Source organism: Phallusia mammillata, chromosome 2 (genome assembly GCF_965637545.1).
Source record: "Phallusia mammillata chromosome 2, kaPhaMamm4.hap1.1, whole genome shotgun sequence".
Classification (NCBI taxonomy): Eukaryota; Metazoa; Chordata; class Ascidiacea; order Phlebobranchia; family Ascidiidae; genus Phallusia; species Phallusia mammillata.
The window spans coordinates 10398130-10424207 of record NC_137253.1 but is presented as its reverse complement, the minus strand read 5'-3'; the positions used below and the strand labels follow the sequence as shown (position 1 = coordinate 10424207).

Below are 26078 nucleotides of genomic sequence, written 5' to 3'. Positions count from 1 at the left end.
TATCAGCATGTTCATATAGAGTTATAGACCATGATGAGGAGTTTGCCTTCAGTTGAACTAAGAAATCATAAAAATGCGTTAGTAATCACGGCAGGACGGTAAACATGTTGTTTTGTGTCTTTCTGATGACGGTGTTGCGATGCATAGATGCTTTCGTAAGCCGATTACACAACAGGCGTTTTGTATGATGCTGCAGAGAATAAGATTTTGAAACAAACGCCTGCTTGTTTGTTTTTCCAGGCGCTAATAAGGAAAACAGCCGGTTTTAGTTGTAACTTGTTTATGTGTGCGGTGTTAGGAGGGATTTTGTTAACACCCAACCTAAGGGCACGTACAGTTTTTCAGTAATATATCAAAACTGCCTGAATATCGAAGACATGATATAAATCGAGTTTAAGGCTGATTTGTGATTGTGCCTTTCATTGGAATCAGGCTAAGAGCAAATGTACAGTATTGATTTTGACCAGTTGGACGCGTTTTTTACCATAACAAAGGTTGAAAAGCCTTCTTTCAAGTTTGAAAAGCAACAGACATGCAGCGGCAGTAACAATTTTAACAGCTTCGAAAACTCATGAAAAATCATGGGAAACCCCAAATACATTGTTGCATTACGACTGTAACCGGTCATTTATCTATTTCCAGAGTCCGATGTGTTAAAGCTGAATGCCTAGTGACTTTTTGAGTTAACTGTGCTTTGGCCTGAAACCGTTTCGGGTCCAGCAACGTTGACGGACTCATCAATAATTCAGACTTCATTACTTCGAGCATATTGGAAAAATGGGAAACAGTGTGACCGCCGACTTGCAACGTGATCAACGGATATCAAGCATTGAAAATCTTAAACAGGTTAGTTACAAAGTCCTTGCCTACATTAAACACAACAAACGTTGTTTGGACTCCAAAAACACAAGGCCTTTTAATACGTATGTGTTCAGTCCCAAACACTGTTACTGTTGGATCGCTTTTAGGCGCTGTTAAATAACATTGTCCACTTGCGAAAAATCTACCAGTCCCGCATTTGTTTGAAACCTTCCAAACAAGCCTTGACAATTGTCGTGGAAACAATCGGTATTGTCGACGAATGTAGATTTTGGTGTATGTAGCTGCGACTTCCATTGGTATTACGTTGTCTAGTTGGAATTCATTTGCAATAACGACCAACGTTCAAACGCGTTGATAAATTATTTAACAACAGTGCACCCGAATAGAAAACAGTAAAGGCGCAAGCTGGGATGGAATCGATCAACCACAGGCACTCTAAAAACGCACCCTATATATAATGGCATAGTTTCGATAAAGTTATAATGCAGTTACATAAGGATACCATCGATTTTAAGCACGCCTAATAATGGAAAGGACAAAAACAGCAGGGTAGACCATAAGTCCACAGTTTTTGGTAAAGATCTTTCTTTTGGGCGGTTACAGTTATGTAATGCAAGTATCAGTAATGTAGCTGGTATGAAAACGGCACAGCAAAATGGTAAACAGGATGCTATAGGTATCTGTCGTCTGCACTGACGTGACTCAATTGCGAGTGCGTGAGCTGTAGCTGGATGCTGATGTGAATCCTGTGCGTTGCCATAACTTTTGACGCATTTCACAGCCCAACCGTCTCCCCCTCTCATAATTACACCACCACCCCAAGTAAACTCTAAACTTTAAAAAGACGCAGCAAAAATGACCAAAACCTGTTCGCTGCACGAATATTAAAAAAAATCATCGCACGAATATTCTAATTATTGTGCAAGTTTTTATGCGTTGAGCTATCGAGAGTTTTTCGAATTGTTTGTTGTTAAAGACGCAAGCTAACACAATTACAAACAAATCTAACTGATTCGGTGTAGCGGCTTTGATAGGACTGAAGTGTTGTGAAAGTTTCAGACATTTTAAATAAAAACGACAGGTACTACTTTTTAAGGCGAAATTTAAATCAGCATTAATGTATCGCACAACGAAACCCCTAAACTAAAGTGTACTAAAAACCATAGTAGCTGTTTACTTTTTTGGACCACATATGGCCATAAAAAATGTCATTACAGTTTACCCTTTGAGCTATAAAACAGTTTTATGTAAACCAGTTTTGAAACAGTGAATCCTGTTAGTTATGGCCTTGTCTTGTACAAGTTTGAAACAAAGTGGTGTAAGCAAAAAACACCTTATAAGGGCGACTTTCCTGAAATGTCACAAATGTTACGAAATAAAACTAGTGTCCAACTAATCAATATAGACAAGCAAAGGGGCGGGGTTATCGACTCAAGATTTTAATGAAATTGGCAGCACACAAAATATTCCCAACACACTCAAATCACGTGCATTTACGTCTACATCATCTGTGGAGGGAGGTTGTACAGTGCGGGAGTCAGTGCACGGTTCTCATGAGTTCGTGAATTGATCACCCTTGTTCGTTACATGACTGCTCTTGTGCATCCTTTTTGTAACAAATGACTTACATCACGAGTTTGTCTAACCTTCGGTAATTTAACTCATCGTTAAATTTATCCCTCAGTCGTGTTGTGAAATATTCGAGGATCGTCTATTCAAAGTGCATGGCGCTACAGAATCGACAAAGTTTCAATCGATATGAGTTGAATTTTACGGATTCAGTATGAATGGGCTTTTCCAAATAGTTTCGCAACCACGTTTTACAAATTTCAATGCCTTTGCGCTTAGCCCATTCATACATCAAAGGCGCGTGATGGGATGTTGTCCATTGGTGCAATTCCTACCCAAATGTCACAAGCGGGAAAACATCGCGGAGCTTTTGCCATTCGCGGCTGTTTCTGGGCTTACTAGGTTGGCGGTACAGAACGCGGAAGTGTTATTACAAAAGCGGATAAGAGGGCGCATCTAACTCAGCGTGTGATTGTGCGCTCCTGTCCGACACAACACCGCATGCTCAGCGGATGTGGCACAATGCATCACATCATCAATTTGTCACCCTGCCGCGCATTTAATGTCCTCCTGGCACACTTACATACCCGGCTGCCCCGCGCTACCACAGCCGTCAGAGCAGCGGCTTTTCGAACTGACAGTCGTTTGATGCAAATGACGTGTGAAATCAAAGCGTTCCGTTTCCGTAAACACATTGCATCATGCAGCATGATCAGGTGCTGACGTGCGGGGCCTAGCGTGGGTTTGCGCTGTCATAAATAGGCACAACTTGCTCGTTAGTCAAAAATTGCGGTGTTTTCCTACCCTTTGGCCGATCACAGTTCAAAACACATAGTTTAATATGCGGAAATACCCTTTGCTGTAGGTTAATGAAATTTAAATGGTTACTACTACTCAGAACACCACAAATGTGTTTGCTGCAACTATTTTGGAGCTAGAAAAAGGGGTTAGTTGGGGTGAAGTCTGCGGCCCTCTAAAGGGCTTCTGTTTCAGCCTTGGCTGATATGAGGTAAACTTGGTTGTATATTTGTTGCGTTTCTATGGGCAAACCTCGATATGATATAAGAAAGACCTAAATCCTTGCACACGGGGTGTTGCAAAATGCCGAAGGAAATACTGTGGTGACAAAACCCACCCCGAAATGCGTATGTCGTGGTTTACGCTGTTCCCGTGTGTGGCTAAGGAGGTTATGTGCCCCTAATCACTAGTTTGATCGCGGTTTGTTGTTATTTCGCTGCAGTAAGCGGCTGCGTAACGATCATTAGTCGTTTCATCACACAGGAAACAGCGTTGCCTGTGTTGTCATTTCCTGACTAGCCTCTGATCAGCCTCATATTGCCTCTATCACCAAGCATAGGTTTTGCATTGGCGCGAAAAACACTATATTATATCGATGAAAGGCTTTTTTGTTCATCAGCAATATAATCACGATTTAGATATTTCCAATTAACCAAACGTAGCCATAGGAAAAACAATACATCAAATGAATGCTTTATAAAGTTTATACGGACGGGTGAAAAGCCTTTTTGCAATCATTGTAATTGTCGTCCCGCACCCGCCTCAAATCGATCGAACCCCAACGTCGATATCTGGCCTTGTTTGTCACCAGGGGAATTGAAAGCCAATCTGTTATTGATCGATGTCTCAATTTTAAGTTGTCTTAAGTCTAACCTGGCCTGCAAAGAGCAACTATGCTGCACTAGTGCAACATTCCAAAAAAATGTTTTACAGTTTTTATCAACAGTTACAATTATTAATTCAAAATCAATAGCTACAATTATAAAAATAATACAATTATTTACGACTGTAACCTCTCTCTGCCAAACTAAAGGCAAGTTTCAAAGAAACTTGTGTTTCGAAGCTGCTGTAAAACATTCTAAATACAGAAAAAAGCTTCCAAAACCGATACACAAACCCAACAAAAACAACTTACAAAGCTACGAGTAGAAAAAGACATAAATGTTTATTGTGGTAACTGGTAACAGTTAGTCAAATACCCTTTATTTACTTTAGCTTGTACGTCATTTTGTGGTTAAACGATTGGAGTTATCAGTAATTAAATTGTTTGCCCTTTCCTCTTTCAGATTCCCTTCGTGGAGTCGAATCAACATGGACGAAAGAAGCGATCAATAATTTTTAGCAGCACAGCCTGGAAGCGACTGGTTGAGTCGACTAGACGGCGAGGCAGCAAAGGTTCAAAGGTGAGTTATCAAACAAAGACTTTTCTAAAAAAAATTTATTGTAACTAATTTGTTGACCGTTATGGCATTTGAAACTTAGCTAAACGTTGACTTATAAAAAGACCGTTGTGCCATTTGAAATTTAGCTAACCGTTGACTTTGAAACTAAACGTTGACTTATGTTCAGGTCAACCCATCAATATCATACCCCGATGGGACGTTGTACCAAGCCAACCATGGCAACCACGTCCATGCCCGGCACACCAATGGCCTTCCAGCTGGACATAGCAACAGCCTAAAGAAGTCGCAATCCATGTATGTGATCAACTCCAAAGCGCCCAGCGGCCTAACGAACGGAGTCGTTGATACGAAGCCTGTTTACCAGCAGCCTCGAACTCAAGGCGAGACCAAACAAGGCCTGCAAGATCAATACCAAGGCCTGGGTGTGAAGCAAACCCAACTGTCCCTCGCCAACAGCAACGCACGAGATGGAGGGCGAAACGAGATTACTGAACGGAAAGTGGGCAACGTTGTTACCAACGCTGTGGCGCAGAGTAGACCAAAACCTGCAGAGCAGACCGCCACTAAACCAAGCGGAGCACCACGAAAAGTGGTTATCCAAGCATCGACTGCTGAACTTCTCAGGTGTCTTGGCGAGTTTATATGCCGGCGATGCCGAAGACTACCTGACCTTGACCCAAGCGACGTGATTTCGTGGCTGCACGGCGTCGACCGGTCGCTTCTAATGCAAGGCTGGCAGGACATCACGTTTATAATGCCGTCCAGCGTGGTGTTTGTGTACATGCTGTGCCGGGAGATGGTACCCGAGAATGCGTCGTCAGTCTTTGAAGTTCAGTGCATTGTGCTTACATGCCTTTACATGAGCTACTCGTACATGGGCAACGAGATCTCCTATCCTCTTCGACCATTTCTTATCGAATCCGAACGCTACACGTTTTGGGGTCGGTGCTGTAAGATCATGGACAAAATGTCGGGCAAGATGCTGCGAATCAACAACGACGCCCAGTTTTTTACTACAGTTTTTCGGGACCTTAAATCGTACAGCGGGCCGCCCCTGCACCACAAACCTCCAGCGTACACATCCACTATTTCAACGGCACGCAGCACGATGAGATCTATTACCGTTGGTGGACCAGGGTGCTGACTTGGATGCATAAGAGGCACCGGTCAAAACACACCCAGTAACATTCGAGAAACTGAAGGTGACGGAGATCGCCAATGGTAAACGCTTCAAAATCAGCATTTGCACAAGTTTTCAAGTTTCCAGCGTCCTGACCTTTCCCGGAATTCGCATTATACCGGGTTTCGGCTTGCGCTATGACGTTTTCCCTGCGTGATGCGTTGGCGCACGCGCAATATTTCGAGTGCGCTTTGTTTTTCTGTTTGGTGTTTCGTGTGTTGCGAGCGTCATAGCTTGCATCAGCGTTGTGCCCGAATCTCCTTTTTGCTCTTTTCGTCGTACGCAACGTCCCGTTGTTACAATCACTGTGTATTCGAATGTCCCTATTTATATCTTAGTTCAAAGCAAACCGATTCCATTTACTCTTTCGTGAAAGTGCAATAGAGGACACGTGACGTAACATTGACGTCACAAACCATTGAAATGTTATGTCGATCCCACTTCTTCAACTAGAAAACTAACTGCTTTATGTAACAGTGTTTTAATTTGAACAAATGAATTTATGATTACAAAACGTATTTGGGTGCATTTTGCGCCTCTCAGAACAAAAATATATCTCTACGAAGATATTACTACTGTGTGGGTTTGGCTGTGATCTTGCTTACACGAAATATCCTCTACAGTTTACAAAAAAGGCGCAGACTCTTCAAGTGGCAAAGCACGCAGGTTAGGTGCCACTTTTTGTAAAGTTTGTTGCAGTTGATTTGAAACGTGGATTTGATGAAAACTGAGATTTAGGATTTAAGTTTTGTTTTCATACCTTGCTTTTCTGTCCCCTGCCCCTTTAAAGACATTGTATGTTTAGTTGTCAGTGTCAAGTACTACTCACAAACATTCAACACCCCGTAACATCAACTGCAAGTAAAATATCACGTACTTTTTGGCAACAATGAAACAGAATCAAGTAAATTCAACACCAATCTTCAGAAAACAAAAGCATCCACAAACTGTCCTTTGAGTCAGCCTTAAATTCCGTCATTCATATTCGACCGCCTTTTCATCGACTTTAAGTGTTCGGAATTGAAAAGTTTCGTACAGTGAACTTCGAGGACATACGGATCGTTACTACAGTCTTTCGAAGAGGTAACGTTCCTCAGGTCCTCACAGATGTCACGTGAGCGAAGGGTGAAGTGGACTCGGGTTTGGTTGGTGTTCTCGCAGGGAAGGTCGATCAGGTCATCCGGCACGTCGCAGTTGTATTTCTGTCCCAGTCTATAATTAATCAAGCCGCCAATCATTCATTTGCCGCATGGAAAAGCTATACCTATAGCAGCAGAGTCGAGGCAGCGATGATTTTGCTTTTATTCGCATTCATTTGTCAAACACATCAGCACGTATTGTGTTACGGTCCAAGAGTATAAAATGAGAAAACATAACGAGACCCCTTAACCAAAGAAATGTTATGCTCAGTAATGCAGTAATGCATATTTATAAATTATAGGGAATTAGCAAGTATCAACGAAGCAAGGCCAAAAAGCGATTTTTTTCAAAACCCCCAAAGCTCATTTGTCCTGTTTTTCATATTTAGGCAGTCATAGATAAGTGTTTTGACCCTAATTGTGGGGTTTTCACAAGGCACAAAGGAACAATAGAGCAGCGCATGTCAGCGGATATCATGACGTCAACGCTACGCGTATGGCTACGTAAATACGAACTTCCTGGTGAGAACGTCACAAATGAAAGAAAAAAGTTTAGCAAGGCTCCGAACTTTTAAACCAACTGGGTTTGTTTACTGCACTGCTAAGTTGCCAGTTTTTGTTGACAGTAATTTTTTTGTCGTTGCGCAATGTGTAAGTTATATGTTGAGAGTTAACCATGCCAAATTGTTGACATACAAACGAACTTTTGTCTCGGTTGTAATGCAAAGTCGTATGAGGGCAAAAAGAGCGAAAAAAATAACTACTACAATAACAATAACCACAATTTCAACTAATGGTTGTTGCATTACACTTCGGCCTTTTCTCACTATTAACACACTTTTGTATGGTAAGATGTAAAATAAACTTACACGCTAACGAGACTGCGAATAGAACCACTATGAGCCACAACCAAGACGTGTATTGGTGAAGTGAAATTGCCATCAGTAATGGAGCTGTCGTTCCATAGACGGTCGCACAAAGACCTGTTGATGAATTGCAAAACGGTATGAATTATTCATTACCTTCAGCTGGAACCGAAAACAGGATAAGGATCTGTACAGCGCGGCTTTTTACCTGAGGAATGATTCTGTCCTTCGCCCAACTTCTCGCAAAGTTTCACCACCTTCCGGGGTAAACACCCGGCGATGTTGATTGTACTCGTTTGCCTTCTGACGCAGAACAGACAAAGGCAGGCCTGGAAGTGGGAAAACAATTGAATAGAAAAGAGGGATTTCCAGGAACAACAGTGAATGCAGCAAATGCATTAAAAGCCATTCTTTAATGCAGACTAAATACGCATGGCCTGCAAATGAACCTTGTAGGCAATTTTATGCTGCATGATGGAATATAAAGCATGTTCTGCACCTTTGCTCAGGCATAATGGCAAAACATTGAATTGGGCAAACCAAAATGTCGTGAATACAAAACACTTTGTCCCGTATGTCACGTTTTTGTACTTTTGTAACATTTTAATAAAAATGGATGAATATGTGTACTTCAAAAAGTTTTGGGCACACAGTTTTGTATCACAGTACATCAGCATGTCATGAAATTTTTATTGTTTTTGGGCTAATACATATGCTATTGGCGGCCATAGCAGTTGATGAAACAGACCTTCTAGTACTCCCATACATCTTTCCTGCAAACGAGTATCGGTCGTGTACAACATTGTTCCTTCCCCATTTTCTGCAAACACCAACAAGTATTATATTTGTGTCTATATATAATAATGTGCTGTTAGCTATACGTTCTTCCAAAGAGTGTAAATTTAATCGAAGATGTCGCCTATCCTAATGTAAACAATTGTGCGGGTGTTCTAAACATAGCATAACTTGTTAAAAACACCAACGTCAAGCACACGTAACCTAAACCTGAGCAGTGATTGTTTTCTTGCAGAATGATCAGACAGGTTTCAATTGCCCGCTTGAGGTCGCTACAGTAAACATGAGTAAACACTTCGTCTTTCAAGCTCCTGCAAATTAAACTTGTGTCACTGAAGCCATCAAAAACAAACCTTCAAGTTTATAAGGGTTCTTTCTGATAAAAATACAATTTCATTTTAACATATAGCCAAAGTTATAGTCAACATGTGTAGCCATTGCTTTTGGCGTTTTAAGTCTCGCCTCAATTCCAGGGATGTCTTTGTTTTGGGTTGGTCATCGATATGGAATACATTGTGTGTGTACATCGATTGTCATACTGATTTCTGGATTGATACCACAGCAACAAGAAAATAGCGAACACGTGAAGCGGACAAAAATATGCGCACAAAACGTTTTTGAAAGATAACATCGGAATTCTAAACTATCCTGGGTTTCGAAATGTTCTGTCTTTGGGCTTTACCATTCTACTGATTAAAGGAGTCCACAAATAAATCCATTAGTAATATATATGACTTCCATTCCTAGGCTACAGTAACATTTACCCACATGGCAAGGAACACATGCAATACCTGCCCAATTCGTGAGCCTGCTTTCTGCCTTTGGTATTTAAAGGCGCATCAAGTTTCTGTCCTTGGAGCAACTGTAGCATATTGTTTACAGTTTGGCCATGTCGTACCATGGTCAACAGAAACGACAACGCAGTCATGCCGGTCCTTGAGAACTCTGATATGCGAATATCACCACACGAGTTAAACCAGACTCTAACAAGCTTGCTCAAGTTCCCGTACACACACACACGGCAGACTATTAACAACTACTTACAACCAGTAGCACGATATATATCACTGCAAAGAGACCAACACGAGCTTGATTTAACCCTGATGACATGTTTCTAGTTCGATCAAGTTCACAGAGGACAAACAAGTTCGACAAACTTCTTTCTCACCACTGTGTTGAACCATAAACGCACATATGATGTCTGTCTGTGGCACCATGTTGGTTAATTGACTCCAAATGTTTTGCAAAAACAAAGTCAAGAACCATGTATGAACCTACACACAGATAACAAGACAACGATTTTACATTACGAGACAGGCTTGGGTAACAGCTGTCGGCGTTACATCATTTAAATATGTCTTACTCCCAAGGGTACACTGACTTTAATATAAATTTATCCATTTTGAGTCATGGGCCAATGGAAGGTAAGGTTAAAAATAGTGTCATTGCTCAAACGAAGGAGGGGTTTGGAAACTATATGAGTGAAATAGCATCAGTTTTAAACCTAAGACGTGTTTCCTAGTTTAGCCTGTCCGTCAGTTGTAATTTTAAGATCTGGACATCAAAAATAAACTTAAAAAATAATGCAAACAATTGGCATTCAAAGATTTTTCATCAAACGGAGAACATGCTTTCAAATGGGACAATTGCCAATTCCCTTAAGAAACCTTCGGCTTCACACGTCATATACATGCTTTTTACTAGATTTGTTGCAAACAGGGAGTCGAACCGCTTGTCATATGGGTTCAGGTTCGGTTCGGGTTCACTTGGTTTTGTTTTTAAGGGTTCGGGTTCGGTTCAGGTTTTTAAAAATGTATATTTTCGGGTTCGGGTTTTGTTCCGGTTCGGGCAAATTATTCGGTCCGAACCGGTTTGCGGTTTTTAAACCGGTTCAAATCTTTATTCATGTCAATTTAACTCTAACCATCATCTACCTGGCCTTATCAAACTCCAAAAGAATTTTGCCCGTGCACTGTAATTTTTGACACGCCCTATAAGTGTTATCTCGCGTATTAGTTTTGAATAAAATCACAACATATAAAACAGACTGCATTTTTTACTGGTTCGGTTCCGGTTCGGGTCCAACGCCAAACAAAATATGGGGTTCAACTCCGGTTCGGGTTTTTAGAAAATCGTAATTAGCGGTTCGGGTTTAATGAAATAAACCGCTCAAACCGGTTTGCGGGTTCGGGTTCAGTTCCGGTTCGACTCCCTGGTTGCAAACAAAGGGGCTTTGGACGACAACAGCTTGCAATCCAAAATGAAGCTGTGTTTCATTTAAGTGTCATATTTATCGATACACTGTGAGTCTGGCTGGTAGAATTCAACCGACTGGTAACCACCCATGTTGCCCAACGAAGTCACGTCGCCTCTTGTAGCACTCACTTCTCCACCAATACTGTAATTAACCTTCTTAGGCCCGTTTATAGGTACAACTGCTGCACTTATTAACATTATTACCAGTTATAATACAATTTTGTACTTACAACCGCTAGGTTTTTGCAGCTGTAAGCATGTGTTTGTTGTTCCACATTATCACCACGTGGTTATCTTTGCAGGTTCGTCGACGTGCACGAAAAAAATCACAATACAATTTGGTAAAAAAACTTTGAATCAATTCAGATTCAAACCTACGGGTTTCTACAGTATATCTTTTATGATTAGAAAGCATTAATATCTATGTAGTTTTATTAACGTTAGCCACCACGGTACTTTGATAGGTTTCAAGTTTCAACCTACTAATGAGCAGTTGTCGCCCAGAGAAAAAAACTATTCGATGGTCGCAAGTTAATTCGGATTTCAAGGTGGCATTTGAACACAGCCGCAAGGTACAGAACGTAGCCCAATTTCCAAAATGTACCGCCGAATGGTCTTCTTGCCTTTTTGTATCCATTTAATGACAGTGGTGTTCAAACCTCAATGTAGTGTCCAGCTTCTGGTGTAACAATCTAAAGCCCTCGTTAAAATCACTAACCCATTTTAGTTTTTCACCAAGTAACAAAAAGTTTCATTTCACACAAAACAAAAACACATGGTATGAAATTGATTACAAAAGTCATTAAAAAGCTCTAAATTAAAATGTACTGCATTTGGAATGACTAACAGTACGGTATGTAGAGGTAGCAATGTAGAAAAATAACTAATAAGGCTGCATATTTAACACTGGTAAAAATGTGTAGCATAGAAACTAGTAAAAGCATAACTAACGTGCAGAATAGCATCTGATACATACAAAATAATAACAAATTGGAGTTGTTTCAATAAAAGAAGATCTTCTAATCTAATAACATTGAGGTACATAAATATGAAAAGATAAGGTATGCAAAGAGGTGAAAAGTAAAACCTCAATTAGCAATACGTTAAAACACCAAAATCAGGTAGGTTAGTATGTACTACATAATACAATATATAAGTATTGCACACCCACATACAATATGTTCCTTTCAAACAAGTGAGTAAATCAGTAAAATATTATCTTGATCTAGAAATTGGAATATCAAAATCTGTACAATTTACATTGACATGTTTAAGCCATGTTTCATCTTGCCCATTAGTCAGAGACTGTAATGTCTCACTACTTTTATTGGGCGGAAAACATATCTCAAAGGTTGTCCTGCCGGCATTAGACATCCTCACTCCAATATCATTGTAAAATACACATGCAAACTTTTCTTTCAACCTACAAAAATTACAAACAAACATAGGTTGTAATTATGATAACCAGGATTGCCATAGATAAATATATACCACAGAAACAAACTGTGATGTTTTTTGTGTGCCAATGTTGCTTAACAATATCTTGCTTACTGTTGACCATTGAGTTTTTATGGTCCACAGCCAGTTACAAAAACACATTTGACATTGTTGTAAACACGATAAAATAAGGGCACAGGCCCAAAATAAAGACTCTTAAATTTTCTAATGTCTTATCAAAACAAATCTGGTTTCAATCAAGACAGTAATTCATGTTTTAATGTTTGTCTGCATTTTAAAACAGTGCTATTTATGAAATAGCATAGATACTCGCAAAACAAAGTTTCAGAAACACTTACGAAAGATTACTAGTAAGTCAACTTACATTTTGTAAAAAGATCTCAAAAATGCACCATGTGTAACAACCAAAACATTGATTCCATATGGAAAGTTGCTACCCGTACCATGTACAACTGTCTGCATCATTTTGCACAAGTTTCTACAGAAAAAGATTTAACTTTTCAGGCATCACACTCCAAATGATTAAATACCCACATAAAAAAATCTTCTGCTCGCTTTTGCAATGCAATGTAAGACTCTGCTTCAGCTGGTGTAAACATATTTGATTCAATTCCAGCTTGTTGTGCAGCATCAATAAATTCATATCTCAATCTTCCTAATACAGTAATACATAAATATTTCTATAGATATTAAAATCCTTACTGAATTCCACACACTTACCTTCCATGCAGCCATATGATCGCTCACGGAGCATTGGATCCAGCATTATCGAGGGTTTTAAATTTCCATCTGATCATGACAATTTCGGACTATGATGCAGGGCAATTGAATTCAGCAAATCTATGATACACCACTTACCTTGCTGAAGAACATTCCTTGTCAAAGCTATTTGGCAGGTATCTTTAGCTCTTTTGAGGTCACTTGAAAAAATATGAGTGAACTGTTCCTTAGCAATCGATCTAAATAGATTATTTTGTTCAATGCGCTCAGTCTCAAATTGGCCAAAAAATGTTTAAAATTTCAAACAATTCCAGTTCTTACTGTGCCAAAGCCTCTGCTTGTTTTCTTCCAGTTTCATTTAATGGCTCATCGAGTTGCCCTTGCAGGATGCCATCTTTGTTAAACTGTGTTTCTGCATGTCTTACCACCATAAGTTGGAACATAGTGCAAGCAGTAAAACACAGCAAATTATATTAAAGTATTAACACTAAAATTCCACCATAGTTGGCGAAACCTTAAAACCATTGCGCAGCGACACCATGTGGGTAGAGCTACTAATACCATACGTTTCTCCTGATCCAAAAGTGCTTAATTTTCGATAGGTGGCGTAAAGAGCTGAATTATTTATTTAGCGGCTATAAATGGGTTGGGAAATATTTACATAAAATTTTTGCATTAGTAACTAATTTTTTGGGTTAGTTTTATTGAATTTTAAGTGCTAATACCTTACCCCAACCCTAATAGCCCTAACCCTTAGCATTTTTTGAGATATACCGTTTTAAATGAAAAAAGTGCTCTTTGCGCCACCTGTCGAAAATTAAGCACTTTTGGATCAGGAGAAACGTATCTTGTTAGTAACTCTACCCACCATGTGGGGGTATTCGAGGGAATTACCCTATTCTCATCCATAACACTTAAAAAATCCTATTATTGCACAGTTCACAACACACTAACTATTTTAACAATACGCCAAGTCTGGTGAACGTACAAAAAGTAAGGGTGGTTGTCAGGAATTGACCGCTTTGCCGAACTGGTGCGACGTCAAAAGGTTTAGATGGGCTACTTTTCTTTCATACAGCAGGACATCGTTACCTCTTAGCAACCATGTCCCGTTTGACTAATCACAAAATTTGATCCATGCCTAGCAAAAGAAAACGCTGTCCATACTAACAATTTTTATTGCACAATGCACTTTACACTTGATTTTGAATTTTGTCACAAGAAACAAAATGTTTCGCAGTTAAACAGATTCATATCACATATAAACCAACAAAGCATCTTTGTGGCAACGATTTTACCACACACTTTGTAGTATAACTAGTGAATTTTACAGTCAAAATCTGACCATTTAGTTAGAAAAAGCTTATTGTTAAAGATTATTGTGCTGAATCCAGAATACACGACAGTATTTGACAGCAAATCATAAATTACTGTGTACGGGTATGTTAAGACTTAAACATTTTATTGTAATTCCGTTTTTCCAGTCATCCAAAGAGTTTGTTTCACTCGTATCAAAAATGACGTCATCGGCCGTTTTGCGTGATGGTAACGTCACTATTAGACTGGTCCTTCCAGCATTGGCCATGACAGGTTGAAGGCTTTGGTTAAAGATGCAACCAAATGTATCTCGAAGTCTACAATTTTAAGTAAATTATACTTAATTGAAGACATACATATTAGCAGCCAACCAAGTTACAAACAGGCCATAAAAGACATTGACCAGATTTTAGGCATTTTTAACTACAATGCAATCATATATATTTATTTGTAAACAAACCTTACTTACAATTCACATAAAGATCTCCAATATGCACCATGACCAACTGCAAGAACATTGGCCTTACATGTCACATTTTCATCTCCATTAGACATGTTTAAATACACTGATTCGCATAAACTCCTGTAAAAGACAACTTTGGATAATTTGATAAGGTAGCCATTTTGACTGAAAAGCCCACGACAAGAATGTATTCCATTCACAATCCAATAAGTCTACAATCATTAAGCAAAACAAAACTATGTAGGTTTACAACACCGATATAAAAAACTCACTCACATAAAGAAATCTTCTGCTCTTTTCAACAACTGTATCCTAGTTTCAGCACCTTCAGGGGTAAAGCTTTTTCTGTCAATGCCAGCTTCCTTTGCTGCATTCAGATATTCAACAAAAGGCTTTCCTACAGAAGAAATTCAAAATAACATCAAGTTAACAAACTGTTTGACAAATTTAGATGAACTGTTTTTACCTTCCATAGACCCATAGCAACGTTCTCTCAATCTGGGTTCAAGCTTTATTTGTATGTCACTTTTTGCATCTAAAAGTATGTTTTGCAGTTTACATGGTATAAAATGGGGAATTATGCTATGAAAATATGACATGATTTTTTAATATCTAAAATGTTTATTTGGGGGAAACATCCAACCTTGAAATGATGTGTTTTTTGACAGTGCAAGTTTACATGTTTCAGAAGCTCTGGCTAGATCACTGGAGAACACATGGGTGTAAACTTCATCTTTCAAAAAACTGGATGAAAACAACACATGAAAAGCATTAGCTTTGTACAATAATGTAAAAGTACAAATATTCTTTCAAAATACCAGGCTAAATCCATAGCTTGGGATCTTCCTGTATCGTTCAATGGTTCATCAATCTGACCTTGCATGATTCCATGTTTATTTAGCTCTGTTTGTCCATGCCTAACAAGCATTAGCTTAAACATCACGAAAATGGAAACATTTGCTTTTATGCTTGTGTTTTTGAGTCAATTGTCAATACTGCTGGGCACACTTATCCTTTATCCACCAGTTTACACAACTTAAACAATCTTTTGTATCTAAAAAAAGTCTAAAAGTTGTTAACTCGCTAGTGACATTTGGCACTGATTGTTGGCAGTGACAGTACATTGCAGTGTTGCCAGGTCAAGTTCTCAGCAAGTCAGCAACTCCTACTTCTACTCTGCTTGTCAAAACGAGCCTAAAATCCACAACTGAGATAAATCAAAACATACCAAACTATAACGTGATTTAACTGCTTGCAAAGACGCATAGATGTGGAAATGCTTGAAAATTAACAAAAAGGGTAATTTCGACAACTGCTTAAAACGCAACCAACTGTATCCAACATCACTCAGGCATGACGGCAGTAATCCAGAGCTGATTCGTTGTACTTTCTCTTAAGACTATTACGCGAAACACTTTGTTAATTTGTACGTTGACTTGTTTCGTGGCAGTTTTGTCATAACATTAGTTGAAAAAAGGTTATATAGCTCTTACATCTTATTTGATTTCTATACATTCCAGCTTCCCCTTACTGCAACTTGTATTGCAATCCATGGCATGGTGTGTGGTAAAAAAATGCTGCTAGTTTTGTCTGATAACGCAATGGGATTTAGTTTTTTCGTTCCGGATTTCCGTGGAGCACGGCGCTATGTCGTTTGCATTATAAAGGCGTGTTTTGTCGCGTAGATGATTGCTGTTTGTAAGTCGCTTTCGTAAAGATTGTGTGTGACGTCATAATAGCGCATTGTGGTCTTATCCTTTGCGGTTTCTGCATAAAGCATGGCACAAACAATGCATTTTAAATGCCGGAATGTAATTCAAAGCTCTTTAACTGTTATGGGAACCGAAAGAGAACATGTAACATGGGCAATCCTCAAAATCACTCACGAACCCAAAAACACATAAAAAGCATGAGACCACAATATGTTATTACACGTTGTACACATGCTTACCAAGCTATGTAGAGCGACAGTGTAGAAAAATCACGCTTCACGTGAGTACCGTACAAGAACGCTGCGAAAACAACAACAACTTAAGCAACTTGAATAAACCCAACTACACGTACAGCACAACTATTACAGAGCGAAATGACAGTTTAGTTTAGGTCATTGCAGTTAAGTTCGCATTCATTATAGTAATTCACATTTTGGAGTCATTGAACACATATATACAAAGTAACTCACCAATAATCGTCAACACGACCTTAAATGGCTTTTCTAATACAACCTACGCAGCACCGTGCTGCACGGAAGTCAGCTACGAAAAGAACTAAACCACGTTGCGTTATCACACAAAACTGGTAGTCGATTATTACGTCACACAACGCAACAGATTGAAATACAAGTTGTACTGTGGAAAACCGAGAATCGATAGAAATCGGCAATTACTGGCAAATAAGATGTACATTTGAAGTAAACTTAAAACTATGGTGTTATCAAATATTTGCCTTCCTTATCATGGTACCTTTCACCAGTTTTAAAAAAAATTTCTCATTGTTTAATATATTTTTTTATCAACCGAAAAGCTCTGCAATGCATTTGGTCACAATCTGATTGTTTTAAATCAAAGGACATAATTTTCAGTCAACCACAAGTTTCTACAGTAAAATTAACGAGTAAGTTTTAGCACCGCATTCACTACATCACAACAACACAAAATGTACATAAAGCAACATTGGTATTGAATTTGACAAATTGTCTGAAGCAATATAAAACGACCATGGTACTTTCTTTATTAAGTCAACATGCTTTCCTTGGTACAAGCAACTTACAAACAGAAAAGTGGGGCTTAGCATCACATTGCAAATCTTCAGACGTTCGCTCATTAACATTAAACGTCCCTCACACCGCTATACAGAAAAGTAATACACAAAGTAACTTATATCGACCTTTCGTAAATACAACTGCATTTAAACCAGCGTCAAAATCAATTATTTTTTTTAACACTTTTATCATCATATTGGCGTTTCGTGGTCATCTAGAATCTTTTTTTCTGCTGCACTCATAGCTCCATTTCTTCCTACCACATACTTTGAATTTCGCCTTTCTTGAAGACCGTCCTTGAATCTCTGTTTAATGCATAGTCTTTGTTTAAATTCTGGTACTAAAAAAAGCAGTAGGCCATTTTTATATTTTTTCAAGTTTAACAGAGATTGTGTTTATGTTTTGATCAAATAGTAAAACTTGCTTACATAAACATAGAACAGTGGGCGATATTGGTAAAATACATTTTGATGCAGTTTTCCTTTTTTAGTGACATTTGAATCGATTTTCACTTTGATTCGTGTGATTTAGAAATATGCCTTTAGTCAGCGATAATCGGAAACTCATGCAAACATGTGTCTGTATTTTTTGGAAATTCTTCTAACATAAGAACACACAACAGAAACGTTCGCTAATACGGATGGATGGCGCAAAGAGGTATACAAAGTATAATTGTGTAAAAATGCAGACGGTTAGGGCTATTAGGGGCTGTAAATTTTATCACAAAAATAGTAATTAGCTCAACTTATAAACTTTGTTTTAGCCCTATCCAGGTCTCAGTGTTTAACTTACTGTGCTCTTTATGCCATCTATAGGTATTTAGTATTTATTTGTTGTAAATTCTTATGTTAGCAGCTCTACTGTATTTTCTAGCAGTAAAAATTGGATTTAAAAAAAGAAATGCCTTACCTCATGCATTGTTCCTTCGCCCTTCCACATGACGTAAATAATTACGATTGGAATGCAGAGAATGGAGCACATGGACATGAACCAGCCAATCAAGTTCGCCCAAATCGGATACTGGAAATCTCCTACCTTCAGTGGTTCCCATTTGATAATGAAAAACAGCAACACCGACTAAAAACAAACGATTTATTGCTAATATGATCCAACTGTAAATCCGGTATATTTGAACCTACCGAAGCGACAATTGGGATCAAGAATTTGTAGCAATATTTGAAATACAGGGCAAGGTTACTTCCAGTCATATTTTTCACGTCTCGCTTGAATTGATCAGCATCCCATAGCCAACCAACGGTTATGGATTCGCAAAGAGCCGCCCATAAAAGGCAAATCCCTGATGCACCGTAGTAGTTCATCAGTTCAAAGATGTAAATTCCATACTGCGAGACAGAGTTGTTACTGAGCATGTTCCATTTGACATAAAGTAGTTTCGTTGTTATTGGAGACACAGGGACAAAGTCAAAACGACGGAACAGTTAAAGATATTACTTAACTTTGAGTACAAAAATTTCTCTAGGGCGCTTTGTAGCAAAAAAAATTTTTGTCCATAGCTACTTTACATGAAGTAGGCTATACTTACGCCCGAAAGTTGCATTAAACTAAGTAGAAAAAACGTGACGCCTAGTCCAATGTTTGACCACGCTCTGTTCCGAGGAGTAGCGACAAGTTTGGGAAAAGCGTCACCAATCATTGTCATCAACCCTTCAAATTCCGAAAACTGTCAAAAAATACAAGTTGATTATGCATATATTCTTTTATTGGTTTTCTTCAAATATTTAGCAAACAAGTAGGCAAACTTACGGAAGAGTCGACAGCAACAAAGTAGATCATCACAAAAAACATGATTGACCAAATGTGTGGTGCTGGCATCAGGGCGACACCTACCGGAAAGACTTGAAATACGAGTCCAGGCCCTAATAAACAGTAGTGCCATGTAAGTTTAACGTATCGACAGATTACAGTCAACCCGCACATGGTTTATTGATACAACTATACAGTTTTTTGAGTTTACATAGCGCTTGTCTGACTTACCTGACTGAATAACATCAGTTATATTTACATTCTGGACATGGGCTAAATGGCCGAGCACACTGAAGGTTACAAAACCCATTGTGAAAGAGCTGAACGCACCAGCTGGTACAATCCACAAAGACGACCTATAAACCAACCAAACAAGTTTCAACATAACCAGTAGCTTCACTTTACTCGTGCTTTTGACTTATAAAATGATTCACCTAGCTCGTTGGTTTGTGAATAAAGATTATAATGAGCCCTAGATTTAAGTTTGTGAAAAACAAATCAATCGTTTTTTTTTATTGTGAGATTTGTTTCAGAATCAAACATTGTGTGAATATGGCAACGCTATTAGGTTACCAATGAAGAATGCCTCAGAAACCTTTTTTGACACGTCGGGTGCATTTCAAAGTTTAAAACCTTTAATATCTTGGCACAAATTTTACCAAACTAATTTGTCTTTTGCCCCGAGAAGCAAATCGACCCCGGGACAAACCAAAATCAGACTAGAACTGTCACTAATGCAATTATTGCAACTTGTTTTACCTGTAGAAATTGTGGTCGTATTTGTTGTAACGACCAATCGCAGTAACGGCCGCGAAGCAGATTCCAAAAGAGTAAACAGTCTGTGACACTGCCTCGATCCAAACCTAAACAACAAAAATATGTTTAGTTGGGGAATCCCCTACCGTTAAGACATATTACGAACTCGTGTCCAGTTGTATTTAGTTACAATCCTCCAATCTTACTTTCTTGTGAGATACCGTCCCATTAACCTCTACAACATGCAGCGCGATTGATATTATTATACACAAATTGTGCCTCATACTTTTTTGTTTGTTTTTAACGTTCCGTAGCTATATCCAGCTTAGTGACTGCTGTTTTAGTACAATAATGTCCCAATGTTTCAGTGCTTTACGAATCCACTTTTTAACAAGAACCTGTGCCAATGTCTACGGAATGGCTTAGTCGTCACACGACGGTAACGTTTACTTACTGAACCATTACATTAATAAACAGTGGATACTAACATTAGATGTTTGTACCTGTGCATTGGCAAGCTTGGAAAGGTCAGGTAACAAGTAGGCTTTGATTCCATTCGTTGCGCCCTCCAGTGTTACACTACGGATAAGCAATGCAATAAGCATGACGTACGGGAAAGTAGCTGTAAAGTAGACGACCTGCAAAAAAGTGTGTTAATACATGTCAAAACGGCGATAAACCAAAGTCAACGAGGCAAAAACTAACACTTTTTTAAATGGAAGAAAACTAGTGATGTAGCAAATATTCGGATTTTTACGTACAATTCAACGATTTCATAACGATTCGATTTCGAATTAACAACTTGTTACGATTCTTCACCGTGCCCATTCAAAGCGTGAAACGTGTCCCTTTCGTGTGGTTACTCACCAGAGCACAAAACCTAAAATCACGTTAACTAGCACAAACATTTATCCATCTTAACTACCCCTTTGCGTTATAGCCACTGTTTGCATATGTCAAAATCGTAGAGTACGACTTCGCATGGAGACAAAAATGACTTGTATGATATCGGCCGAATTTTAAAGCTGCGAAACTTTCGGTTTAGGGCGGAACCTTTCGCTTCATAATACAGTGTAGCTGCAGCGCGTTCAATCATGATCCACCAATTGTGCCATCCACTTTCTTGTGCCCCATAAAGTCTTAAGGTTGCGCAGCTATTTCCAACTGGGTGATTGTTCAGTGCAAATGTTATTTTACCAAGCGAAATAAACTCAACTCAACATAAGTTAGCCGATTTGGTGCATCACGAAAGAAAACGCCTTTCGGTCATAGCAGTAGCACATTAAGTGTTAATTTGTTGTTCGTCGTTCTGTTGATTCAAAATTTTTGGAATATGACTTGGTAATTGGGTCACTTCATTAGGTTACTATGTATATTAAACTTCCTGTCAAAAATTGTTTACATATTTTATGGCACACGTATCATTGTACCTTCCCGCTGGACTTGATTCCCTTTATGGTTACGAAAAAAACTGTGACAAAAGCACCAATTAGTGCACACAGCACTGGCCAGTTGAACTCCCCATCTATTCCACTTTCGGGGTTAGGAATCCGCAATACATAATTTCTGTTTGAGACACAAAGATGGATATTAACGAGAGGTAAATGTATTTGTGTTAACAAAGTATGGGGGGAAATTTCTATTTTGTTTTGCGTGTGTGTGCGTGTAAAAGTTGCATGACAATAGTGCTGTCGCCATGGTGAAAATTTATATCTTGGTTTATACAAACAATATTAAAAATTAAAAAAAACATAAAACGTTGCAAGCGCCATTAAGAACGCCTTTCTCCAAACTCTGTATAACTAAGATATAATGATTTTTTATGAAAACCAATTTTCACCATTTCGTCCATAATCACTATGTGACCAAACTTGGACCAACGTTAATCCGTGGATCAAAATGTTAAACACTGTAATTTTGGAAAACCTACTAACGCCCTACTTCACGTCAGCCATACATTGAGCCCAATTTCAAAAGGTGAAACAATGAGCACTAATACCTATTTAATACTGAATATATCTAAACATTCTTACAGTTAGGGCTGTTTAAGTTAAGGTGAAGTAATGTTTCAAAATTTAGTTCCTAACTAAAAATTCTCCAAAACCCTTTTCCCTTTACAGCTGCAAAATTAGTCTCTATGTGTCACCTATCGGAGTTCACTTAAATGTGGGGCTAACATAAGGTATGGTTTAGTGTTTACATCGTCGTGGCGCTGTTTTTAAATGTTCAGCTTTATGGAATACAATTGATCAGCAAATTATCGTTGGTGCTTTGCAAGTGAAATTATCGCAAACACAAGCTAAACATTTATGCACAAGTCATGATAATGTCTTTTCAACATTGCTACACACGTTCAGCATGCAGATGATCTGGTTGCCGATACACTATTGACAGGGATCGGTGCAGAATCGACTTCAAACTATAACAAACATTGATGTAAAAGACACAAGGTTAATGCTGGTAGGCTGCGCAGCTTAACATAGGTTTGCACATAGTGAATGTAGTGAAGAAGCACCGTAAAAAACTTAACGGTGTAAGTTAAAAAATGTTTATTGCTGCATCTGTAACAACAGGTTTGTAGTGTTTTTTTACCGATCACGGAATACGCTTTGAATGGAAAACAGGAGCGACAATTTTGCCTCCAGGTTACACAGGCTGAACCTACATAGCTCATGTCGTCGAAGGCGTATGCACTCCCCAAATACGATGCCTCTAAAAATCCAAGGTACGCCTTCGACGACTAAACGAGAAGCATGAGCTATGTAGGTTCAGCCTGTTTGACCAGGAGGCAAAATCGTCGCTCACGTTTTCAATTCAAAGCGTATTCCGCCATATATGCTGCAGCAGACCAATGGAGAAACGTTTTGCCCCCAAACTTTTAAATGCAGACACCGAAACGAAAAAAGAATTGTTTTGGCTACTTCCTTCACAAACAATTTGCGACTGACTGACCGGGAATGTCAATTCAACCCATTAGCATGTACAAACGACCCTTCACCTTCGGCGTTGCTTTGATGCGATACCAAAAATTAGCGTACGACGCAGTGGATTATGCAACAGGATCTTATCCTTGTGGCAAATGTTCCCTGTGCAGTCACCACGGCAAAGCCAATCCAATGGTTTTTCCAGGGACCGACTTGCGATCAAAACAAAGACTTTTTCACTTACGTCAGAAACCTAAATACGGCGGCCGATTTAGTGGTTTTCAGGCTGAATTTTCTTTATCTGATTTTAATGACCTTGAATCGTCGCAGTTGCTTTATTTTAAAGGAGATTTCATTAATAAGAAAAGATCTACGTCTACGGGAATTTGTAAATGTAAAAGTCTACGGGAATTTGTAAATGTAAAAGTCTACGGGAATTTGTAAATGTAAAAGTCTACGGGAATTTTTAAATGCCGCAAACTGGTTGCCCTTTCCCAGACACATTGGAATGTCAGCGGAGTGCAAGCAAAACTCATGCTCTAATTCTTTGTTATTTTTAATTACGGCCAAATCACTCAAGCACGCAGTAGTTTGAAGTGGTGTGGTATAATATTACGTCGGCACATTTTTAGCCTTTTTTGGCCTCAATTTTGAATGAAAAGCCTTTTTACGAGAAAATTGCAGCTGTGAAAAGTGGACACCGCCAATATCGGAGTAAGCAAGTCCGAATGTGTCTGAAGGTTAGTTAACATGCGCGCAAACATGCTCCTACCTCCAAAACTGAACTTGTGGTAAGGATTCTTTGGTGTAAATCAACATTCCAGATTCTGAAACATTAAAACCCGCCCCCTTTGAGGAAACCGCAGTGGTGTGGTTTGTCGCCATTTCCAATGTGATGCAAGAGTTCGTGTTCCAAGGGTTGTCTTAAAATAATCATGTAAGGACCTTTAGCACGAAATTCAAGGTGACTCGCTAAGGTACTTGTTCGGGCAGCAACATACACAACTTTCGTTACCACCCATCTAGGTTGTGTGTTAAAGTTCAAATTTGTGTGTTAAAACTCAAACTGTATTTAAGCAAAAATGGCCTTAACCTAACTGTCTTCAGCTTACTTTTAAATGTATTGTTTTATATCTGAAATATAAGTAAACATAACAACATGTCATTGAGCAAAAACACGATTTAGCCGGAGCAGCTAAATTCTCGCTGTTTACACGTTTCTTACCACATGTTGTCCAGGGTAGAGGTCCTGTAGTGAACGAATGTCCGAGAAATAATATTCCCCATCCCATGATAAGCATGTACGGTATCATGCTGAAAATGGTCACAAACATAGAAGCGTAACCAATTCCCTGTGCAAATATGTAATTATAATATTACACGCAAACTTTGAACACAAGGGGATACTTGATCCCACTTTATATAAGTGCTTGGCAGTCTGTCCTTAGTTACGACACCATATAACGTTTTAAAATACAGGAACATACCTTAAGCTAAGAAACACTGGATTTTTTTTGTTTTACTACGCATACCACTGTATTTGACTGGCCGTTGTTTTATTCAACTTTGTCAAAGAATAATATCTGTGTTTTAAAAAAAGTGATTTTGATCAAAATTGCACCGCGGTCCACTTAGTACGCGAGCACTGTGTCACGTAAACATGAAATACACAAAACAAACCAGGTTAATTTTGCGTGTTCTACAAAACCTTAAAGGCTGGATGAGATTTTGTATCAATAAATTCGGTGTTTCTTAACACTAGTAATTTGTATGGTTTACCTTCATAAGAGGAACTCTGTTCCATGCCCCAAGCCGACCCTTGTTGGTCATCTGGCCGAGGCCGATTTCAAATGTATAAAGCGGGAGTGATATGATGGCCAGAGAAATAGCATACGGTATTAGAAACACTCCTGTAAGTTACAAAATTATTATTGCAAAATCCTCAATTTTGGGTCACTATTAGCCTATGTCAGTTTTCTTGATTTAAAATGATTACAATAAAAAAATGTTTTTATTTTTTGTGTAAATTAACATAGAAATAGTAACCTCCTCCATTCTTTTGACACAGATAGGGAAACCTCCATAGGTTGCCGAGTCCCACTAAATACCCAACCTGTGTGAATACTGACTCGATAGGTTTGTCCCATGTCGTACTGTAATAAAAAACAACAGGTTATTTACGGCAGTATTCGGTCCATCTAAATGCGAAATTTTAAGACTTTAAATTTGTTTATTAATTTACGTATTTTTGACAAGTCGATTTTAATTAGGAATTGCATTTTTTGTGTCGTTACCCGCGAAGCTTTTTAATTGCAGTACTTTTAATTCAATAACTTATTACATATTTTTACCTCTTCTTTTCTTTTTTAACTTCCATAACTCCAGTTAAATTTGCGTATTAAATCTACAGAAACATGAAAAAAACTGAAGATATGAAACCAAACAAACAATTTCTGCTACTTCTAATGACATTAACACTCAAACAAATGAAATAGGCTATTGCTGCCAGGCATAATGTATAACCGAGTATTGCTCATCCAGCAGTTTTTTGTACTCAAACAAATCTATGTTAAATAACTGCACACTTTCCCCCATACGCTATAAGTGGGTTAACATCCTAGGCAATCAAGAGTTTCCATAAAGTCATGTTTTTCTTTGAAGTTCAAAAAAGTAACGATCACTGATTTAAACCCACTGGCAAAGAAACTACTTTACAAAATTGCACATTTTTGTGATTTTTTGCTGTCCGTTTTTTATGCTTTTTCTTCGCGGTTTAGTGCTTACGCAGCGCTTCTTGTAACGGAAAAATTTCGACGTGCCCTACTGGTTTCGCCGACTAGCCACAATCAGTGACTCAACACGGTTCCAGTGAGTCGTGTGTCTGCTTACTCAGCTAATAATCCGCTCCAGCGCTTTTTCCCACTGCAAAGGTGCAGTCCGTTGCGAGCTGCTACTACGCTGCGTTCAAACATTGGTGGAACAAAATTTTATCGACCACACAACTGCAAAACGGTCAACGTCTTTACTGTCGTGGAAGGATTTGAAAAAAATCGTATTACACCTTTCAGAAAAAAATCAAAGCATCTT

General features: G+C 38.7%; 5 protein-coding genes across 8 annotated transcripts; 1 reads left to right on the top strand and 4 right to left on the bottom strand.

Moving 5' to 3' along the window:
* The first annotated feature begins 406 nt into the window (after nt 1–406).
* LOC145212507 (uncharacterized) lies at nt 407–6344 on the top strand. Its single transcript, XM_080080640.1, has 3 exons — nt 407–846; nt 4476–4592; nt 4759–6344. Exons 1-3 carry the CDS (start codon nt 778–780, stop codon nt 5734–5736), a joined length of 1164 nt encoding a protein of 387 aa, XP_079936766.1. The 5' UTR covers nt 407–777; the 3' UTR covers nt 5737–6344.
* Nucleotides 4550–9846, bottom strand: LOC145212508 (fructose-2,6-bisphosphatase TIGAR B-like). Of its 3 annotated transcripts, none has more exons than XM_080080643.1 (6): nt 9364–9846; nt 8783–8883; nt 8526–8597; nt 7986–8106; nt 7781–7894; nt 4550–4616 (listed from the first exon to the last, which is right to left on the bottom strand). In XM_080080643.1, exons 1-6 carry the CDS (start codon nt 9498–9500, stop codon nt 4601–4603), a joined length of 561 nt encoding a protein of 186 aa, XP_079936769.1. In that variant the 5' UTR covers nt 9501–9846; the 3' UTR covers nt 4550–4600. The 3 variants fall into 3 exon arrangements, with proteins under 3 accessions (XP_079936769.1, XP_079936767.1, XP_079936768.1); XM_080080641.1 differs by lacking the exon at nt 4550–4616 and adding an exon at nt 6635–6984 and having other exon boundaries at nt 9364–9837; XM_080080642.1 differs by lacking the exons at nt 4550–4616; nt 9364–9846 and adding exons at nt 6635–6984; nt 9035–9334.
* Nucleotides 9847–11242: 1396 nt separating this feature from the next.
* On the bottom strand, nt 11243–13658 carry LOC145212511 (fructose-2,6-bisphosphatase TIGAR-like). Of its 2 annotated transcripts, none has more exons than XM_080080646.1 (6): nt 13328–13658; nt 13145–13206; nt 13007–13075; nt 12821–12941; nt 12651–12764; nt 11243–12251 (listed from the first exon to the last, which is right to left on the bottom strand). In XM_080080646.1, exons 1-6 carry the CDS (start codon nt 13447–13449, stop codon nt 12044–12046), a joined length of 696 nt encoding a protein of 231 aa, XP_079936772.1. In that variant the 5' UTR covers nt 13450–13658; the 3' UTR covers nt 11243–12043. The 2 variants fall into 2 exon arrangements, with proteins under 2 accessions (XP_079936772.1, XP_079936771.1); XM_080080645.1 differs by having other exon boundaries at nt 13145–13245; nt 13328–13655.
* Nucleotides 13659–14166: 508 nt separating this feature from the next.
* LOC145212509 (fructose-2,6-bisphosphatase TIGAR-like) lies at nt 14167–15840 on the bottom strand. Its single transcript, XM_080080644.1, has 6 exons — nt 15605–15840; nt 15430–15530; nt 15253–15321; nt 15063–15183; nt 14793–14906; nt 14167–14640 (listed from the first exon to the last, which is right to left on the bottom strand). Exons 1-6 carry the CDS (start codon nt 15724–15726, stop codon nt 14427–14429), a joined length of 741 nt encoding a protein of 246 aa, XP_079936770.1. The 5' UTR covers nt 15727–15840; the 3' UTR covers nt 14167–14426.
* An 854-nt stretch (nt 15841–16694) lies between these two features.
* On the bottom strand, nt 16695–25997 carry LOC145212506 (sodium- and chloride-dependent GABA transporter 3-like). The gene is made up of 15 exons (XM_080080639.1): nt 25881–25997; nt 25343–25395; nt 25038–25144; nt 24771–24901; nt 24217–24343; nt 23764–23914; nt 21498–21633; nt 20571–20705; nt 20071–20174; nt 19543–19667; nt 19312–19424; nt 19091–19228; nt 18687–18890; nt 18457–18624; nt 16695–17852 (listed from the first exon to the last, which is right to left on the bottom strand). Exons 2-15 carry the CDS (start codon nt 25366–25368, stop codon nt 17739–17741), a joined length of 1779 nt encoding a protein of 592 aa, XP_079936765.1. The 5' UTR covers nt 25369–25395; nt 25881–25997; the 3' UTR covers nt 16695–17738.
* Nucleotides 25998–26078: the final 81 nt, after the last annotated feature.